Source organism: Python bivittatus, unplaced genomic scaffold, assembly GCF_059951505.1.
Source record: "Python bivittatus isolate LINGU-HERP-01145 unplaced genomic scaffold, Pbiv_v1 ctg000850_np1212, whole genome shotgun sequence".
Lineage (NCBI taxonomy): Eukaryota > Metazoa > Chordata > Lepidosauria > Squamata > Pythonidae > Python > Python bivittatus.
In genome coordinates this window covers 66,567,597-66,574,455 of record NW_028277112.1, presented here as the reverse complement: position 1 = coordinate 66,574,455, position 6,859 = coordinate 66,567,597, and the positions used below count along the sequence as shown (strand labels likewise).

At 50.3% G+C, this 6,859-nt stretch overlaps 1 protein-coding gene across 1 annotated transcript; it reads right to left on the bottom strand.

Annotated features, from left to right (window-relative positions):
• Positions 1–2,292: 2,292 nt before the first annotated feature.
• Positions 2,293–6,409, bottom strand: LOC112543273 (maestro heat-like repeat-containing protein family member 6). Its single transcript, XM_088130522.1, has 11 exons — positions 6,297–6,409; positions 5,657–5,779; positions 5,419–5,536; positions 4,956–5,120; positions 4,232–4,408; positions 3,978–4,121; positions 3,747–3,866; positions 3,531–3,639; positions 3,341–3,403; positions 3,014–3,205; positions 2,293–2,770 (listed from the first exon to the last, which is right to left on the bottom strand). The coding sequence occupies exons 1-10, from the start codon at positions 6,407–6,409 to the stop codon at positions 3,021–3,023; spliced, it is 1,317 nt and encodes a 438-aa protein (XP_087986648.1). The 3' UTR covers positions 2,293–2,770; positions 3,014–3,020.
• Between the last annotated feature and the right edge of the window lie 450 nt (positions 6,410–6,859).

The window sequence follows — 6,859 nt, the reverse complement described above, 5'->3', positions numbered from 1 at the left end:
GTTTGGCTCCGAACTGGGCAAATGGCTCCAGATCCCGCAGGGCATCCCAGAAGACCTACTGACGGCTCCTCAGAACAGCTGGTCCAAGGACCCCTGGGGCTTCCCCCAAGATCTTCCCGGGGGTCTGCAAAATCGGAACGATTTGCCAGATATTGTAGATATTTGCAAATATGGAAAGCAATGGCACTCTTCTCATTATTATTTTTATTTGTTAAAAAATAGGGCTTTTTCATTCACAATATTTCATTTATGTGAACGCGTCATTGGCTTCATATTGTTATTTTTATGTGGTTCAGTAAATAACTATTCTAGAACTGTGTCAGTTTCAACGTTTAGTAGGGTAAATATTGATAAATATAATCCATGCAACCAAAAGCTTTTTTGGGGTTCTCCCTAATTTTTAAGAATGGGAAAGGTTCCGAGAGCAAAAGGTTTAAGAAACCCTGCCATAAACACCTAGGCATTTTCCTGGGCTTCTGTGATAGCCTAAGAAATGCATGTTTGAGTGCAGGAAGTGCTAAGAGGACAGCAATGTGTAGGGTTGGTACCGTCTGAACTCGAAGGAATATCTATTTTAAAAAAACCGTTCAATCAGGATGCATTGTGACTTTCTAAGTTAAGAACACGTTAAAGTTCTTTTTCCTGATTGATTGATTGATTGGTTGGTTGACTGATTGATTGATTGATTGATTGATTGACTGGGATTTCTATGCCACTCCATTCTCCTTGGCTCTTGCTGTTGGCTGGGATTGAGTCCACAAGCACATCTAATGCTGGGTGTATCTCCCAGGGAGCTAACGCTGTAGTAGCTCCTGTGATGTGGGTGGCGTGGATTATAGACGGTTTTTTTAAATACGTGGCTCCGTGCACTCCTGACCAAATCCCAGACTGCAGACTGCGTTTCCGCAAGAGACCGGGATCATCTTCTTTATCGTAGCTGTCAGTCTCTTCCCTTTGGAGATAAGCAACGTTACCTTTTTATTCTTCAGGCTTCTCACTTGTCTCTAGTGACCGCATCAATTCCATCCCACCTTGACTTTTCTGTTTCCCCCTTCCTCTCAGTCCATTCCCTCTTCATCTCTTTGGTTTGCAGTTCTCTCCTCCATTCCCTCGACATGATTAAATGACTTCAACGTAGTTGGCGACCACTCACTTTTGTATTCAGTCCCTGTTCGTTCGGCCCTCTTTCATTCAGCACACAGCCTCTTCTTGTGATCCCACAAACACGTCTAAAGTTCCCCATTCTCATTGCGCTCAGGTGACTTATGTGTTTCTCCCGACATACCCAAACCTCACTCCCACGTAACGAAGCAGGCAAAAAGTCCCATAGACAGCCACTTTTCCTTATGTCAGTATTCACTTCTTGATAAACACTACTGTACATGCTGCCCATCTCTCCCAGTGTTTGCACATCTTAATATTTTTCATTTTTCCACCTGCAGTTGGTTCTGTACCACGATACCCAAATCCATCTATTTGCTCGTTTTTTGCCATTTACGTATAATTTCTCATGGTTCAGTCTCTTTTCCCTGTCAGAGACAACCACCATGGTCATGATGCATTAATTTCAGATTCATACTCCTTGTTGCAGCATCTAATCTATCTTAACATTACCTGAAAATAATTCAGCTTTCTTTTTCTCCCTCCCTCCCCCCCTCCCCCCCTCCCCCCCCTTTCTTTCTTCACTTTTATTCTTAATTCTGCGCACTCTTTGGATGGTCCTTGTGTAGCATTTTTAAACCTCTTCCAAAGCCATTTTTTGATTTCCTTTCAAATTGGTCTGCACTTTCTCTCATTCTTTTAGCATGACTTGCTGTTTTTGAAAAAAGATTTAAAGGATAAATCTTCCCATTTTTTATATTTATATTCAGTGAAATCTTATCTTTAGAATTTGGCTTTATACCAAGCCAAAAAGGTCCCTAAAATATGGCAGGAGATGACCTCATCTGGAAATCTTAGTTCCAGAAAACTGCTGGAGAAGGACCAGAAGAATTTGACCCACGTGACACAGAAGAAAAGCAGTGCTGATCATATAAATCCAATATTTCCTTCTCAGGAAAATCTATAGGAGAGCAGAACTTCTGCTCCACGAAAGAATGAATCTCAAAAGGGTGCAGGACTCACCCTTGTGTCTCACACGTGTGTCTACCACATGGATCAAAGCCAATTCCGCCAAACGAAAATACTTCTTTAAAAATAATAATTCCAATAAGGGGGAACAAAACAATCTAAGGTGACAGAGAGGGAGAAAAGGCTCTGTGTGAGAAGGCTCTTCTGATATGAACCTGCCTGATATGGTCCACCCTCTCCACTGGGAAGGGGGAACAAGACTTCCTGTCTCAAGGTGGGGGGATTCGAATTTGGCTCCAGACCTGCCCCCCGATGGGCTGACACAGAGAGCAGCACTGATCTCTCTTCCTTCCCCATTCTTAGCAGAATTTCAACACCAATGTTCTTGCTGATGTTTACTCTTTCATCTGAGGCAGACGGATGAAGAAACAGAATGGAGCAAAGACAGTTAAAAGTACCATTCCACTATTTATTGAACAATTTTAACAGGTAAACAGCCAACCTAGGGTGAATGTTGCTACGGGGAAGGCAAAAACCCCACGGGCTGAGCGTAATGGCACATTATGGGTAAAATTCCTTCCCAGCCCCGTCAACCGGCGACTGACGTTTGTCCGTAGCAAGGGGATGGTAGGGCACCCTAGGGGTCTTTCTCTGTGGGGCTGCAAGGTGTTCTCTGCTGTGGGAGGAAGAGCTGGAATTCCTGCAAAGACACAGAGATATCAGGCAATCAGTGTCTCTGCTCACAAGCCTTGCCTCAACCTGACCTGGGAGGAAGCCCATCAATGGACATTCCTCCCTTCCTGGGAAGGCCCTCTGCTGTTGGCCCCCACCCTAACAAGGTTGACTCAGGCCACGGCAAGTCCCCTCCCGTGAGAGGAAACCCCGGGTCCCCTTCCCCTGCTTTCCCTCCATTCGCCTCCAGTTCTTGCCCAGCTTCCCTCACCGGTCCATCAGGCGGAAAGGCCTTCATATTCCGGGGGGTACCGTGGCCGCCTACAGCCTGCCACCAAGCGCCGGAGGGCAGCCACCAGGCCATCTGGAGCATGGAGGGAGAAGGCTTTGTCCACCAAACCTTTCAACTGCCAGGCGACTCGCCTGACTGCAGGGTCCTGGTCCCCAAGCAACCTATCCACATCTGCAAAGATAAATATTAGATCAGCGCTTCAAAATGAATCCTGCACCCTTCCTCCCTCCCTCCCTCCCTCCCTTCCCTCTCTACACTGCTAACCCAAAGCTGTTCCCCTTTTCCCTTTGCGCAGGCATTGCTTACGAGCTAGGTAGATGGGAACCGTCCCTCCAGTGAGGAGGCTGCCGTTCAGGTGCAGCAGGTGACCTAAAGAGGAAAGCAGGGAGAAAAACACACAACTGACCCTTTCGAAGCTGACTTCCCAACTGAATGCAGCCGTGACCCCAGAATCCTCTCCCCCTTTGATCCCGGGGGAAACAAGAAGCTCCGTTACCAATGAACATAGCAGCCGTTCTCCTCACTGAAGCCTGCTTGCTCTTAAAGTATGAAAGGCAGGTGAACACTTCCAGCTCCAGCTGCCCCTCTGACATGGGGAACCGGTTCTAGGAAAGAAGGCAGAAAGACAGAGGTGGGAGATCACCAACTGGTCCATATGGCAACCCTGCCTCTCATCCCTAGAGGGGAATAGAAGCCAGAGAAGGGCTCCTACCAGGCGCTTGGCGATCTGATGGAGCAGCTCCTGCAGGCTGTAGGTCCCCCTCGCCAGGAGGGTGTCCCCGAGGTGCCACCGGAGAGCCGTCGCCAGGTGCTGCAGGGTATCCTTTGCTGCCTGCAAAAGAAAAACAGAGAAAAAAGCTGATTCCTTTCTTCTCCTGTTTTCCTTGAGTGAGTCAGGTAGCCAAGGTGCAACCCTCTTTGCCCAAGCGAGCTGTGCCCTCACCTCTGCCACCTTCTCCTCAATGTCGTCCACATGCATCAGCACTGCAACGAGGGTGTGGATGGTGGTTGTCCCCTCGAGATCGTTCCAGTGCTGCTGAAGAGGCCAGATCTGTTTCAGGGCTGCCCATCGGATAATTGCCGCCTCCTACAAAGGAAAAGGAAACGTTAAAGGAAAAGGGTCTCCTGTAGCCCTGCAGTTAAGGTTTCCATTGACTTTCTCCTCCCCTCCCAAGGAAGGAGAAGCTGAGGACTCACGTGGTGGAAGAGCGAGCGGTACTGGGCAGCCAAGGAGGCATTCAGGGGAGTCCAGACATCCTCCACTGTCTGGAGGCCGAGCTGCTCCGCCAAGCCCAAGAACTCCAAGGTGATGGCAGGGTTGGAACTGCCGAGCCCACTGAGGACTGCCTGGCAGAGCTCCTCGGGGCTCATAATCTGCAGAGAAAATGGGAGATCTGAAAGACTTTCCCCCAGTGAAAGGGAGATGACAACCCTGCCCTTTTCTGATCACCGCTGAGGATCTTAGCTAGCAATCTCTTCTTAACTGAGCAAGACCAAAGTGAAGATGGAATGTGACAGCAGCAAGCCGTCACCATCCCAAGACTGAGTAAAAGGAAGATATGCCACCTCCCCACCAGCTCGGGCAGCATCCAATGAACGGAAGAAGATTGGGGGAAAGATGACACTTTCATCACAAGGCCCTCATGGGACCTGTCTCCTCCTCAAATTGAGAGTGGTATAAGGGGGAGGAGCACAACAGTTCCTCGTGGCGGTTCCCACCTTCCCCCAGAAATGTCAGAACTGAGGGCTATTTTCCTTATGATCTGTCTTTCCATCTATCTCATCAACTCATAACCCTGAGAACTGCATGACACGGAGAAAAGTCTCGGACTGGATCTTGCCTAGACTAGAGGGGTTAGATCTCCTCCTGGGGTAGAGAAGCTCCGCATTTGTCTATGCCCGGTGGGCAAGGGCCACTTACCACCTTGTAGTTCTCGCAGAGATAGAGAAGCCCCTTCCTGCTCAGCTGGTGAACAGTCAGGCTGGGGTGTTCCAGCCAAGCCATCAGGAGCTTCCAGGTCTTCTCCACGGGGGCTTGGCTCTTGTTGTTAGTGAGCAGCTGAAAGAGAGCAGAGAAGTACAAGGGCTGTCAGTGGCCGGACGAGGAAAGAGAAGGAGTCAGCTTCACTGGGGAGAAGGTGCCCAAAAGTACGCCAGGAAAAATGCTTCCCCTTGCTCTTTGAAGAAGCAGGAACATGCCTCTAGCTTCTCCTTTAGCTGCAGGGAAAGCAAGAGAGATCGCTTTGGGAGCTTAATCCTTTTCAGTGGGACCTAAAGGTGGCGAGGGTCGACTCTGGCTTTCTCCTCCGCATCAGCCTTGTCAGCCAACTCCCACTGCCCCCCTTGGCTCAGAATCCTACAGAATAAGGGGGGGATTTTCCTACCTCAACAAAGAAGGCCACCGCTGCAGCTGAATGCTCCTTTGCCTCTTCCTCCTCCAAGACAGAAGCCAGATGTTTCTGGAGGCTGCACGTGGCAGACGAGGAGGTCTCGATGAGGGTCCTGCAACAGACCAAGGCACTTTTGAGAAAAAGCCATCGGACGGACAGGCCAGGCTGGGCCTGAAGAGCAGAAGAAAGGTTCTCTTTGGGGAGAAAAGCGGCCCTTTGCCCTCTGACTTACGTCACCAAGATGGCCACGCCATGGAGGCAGCGGCTGGGGTGGCACAGCATCTCCCTGCTGGTCTCATCCAGGAACAGGTGTGCCACCTTGGCCAGCAGCACCTGGATGATGTCAACTGTCTCCCTGCAGAGGAGAGAAGGCCAGAGTCACCAAGGCCCAATCCCATCGTCTAAGGGGCAAAGGAAATGCTTTGTGCTACGCCCATGGGGAAACTTCCATCCTTTCCCTGGAATGCCACAAGAAGAGCAAATAGGGGAAGGGGCTGTAGAGGGACCTTTCTTCTTCCTTACAGCCATTCAGTACCACATGGGATTTGCTGCATCTGGGTGAGTTTGTCCCGCCACCCACCCCAATGGAATTTGGAATCATTTCCCAGGCCACATATTTCGTTTTGTTTCCGTAATGCACGGGGACAGACCTCATGACATAAGCAAGGCGCCTAAGCTAGGAGCTCTGCGTGCTTGACAGCTTTTTTCCCTGGGGTCTATGCAATACCTGGCCTCTCAGAGGAGAGGTCTTTGGGGCCACAGAGGCACTGCCATACCAGGAATGCTGTTTGGACATGCAAAGGGATAAGGAGGAGGAACTCAGAAGCCCAAGAAAGAGAAGGAGGTTTCTCCTTCCCAATGTTGCAGCTTACTCTAGAGGCCAATGGTCCCCTCCGTGGGTTGATGGATTCTGCTGCCTGGCACCCTTGATGATGATATCCATCAGGCAGAGCAGAACTTCAGGGAACCAAGCCTCCAGCACCATGGGGCACTCCCCGGACCGGACGATCCTCCCAATGAGCCTTATCGCGCTGGCCTGCGGAGAAAAGGAGAGTCTGCCTCACCAATAGAGCTGCAAAGGAAAGTTGTTGGAGGGAGTGGTTGAAGTCTCTGTGTTCAAGAGGACCACCTCCTTCTGAGCTGTACCCCTACCGTAGCTGCAGGAAGAGGATGGCTGGACTGTTCCTCTCCTCCTGGAGGCGGCCAAGGGACCTCCTTTACCTTGGCCACGAGCAGGGACTGGATCGCATCTCCACTGCAGCACGGCGAGGTGACAAAGGCCCAGAGCAGCTCGCCACAGGTGCTGGAAAGAAAATCAGAAATTGGACCCTTCTGCCCATTCCAGTTCCACATGGAGAAATGCAGAAGGGTCAGCCTGATGTTGGAAGGGTCGGCCTAGAACATGAGGGAGGAAGGACCCATACCCCTGCCTACC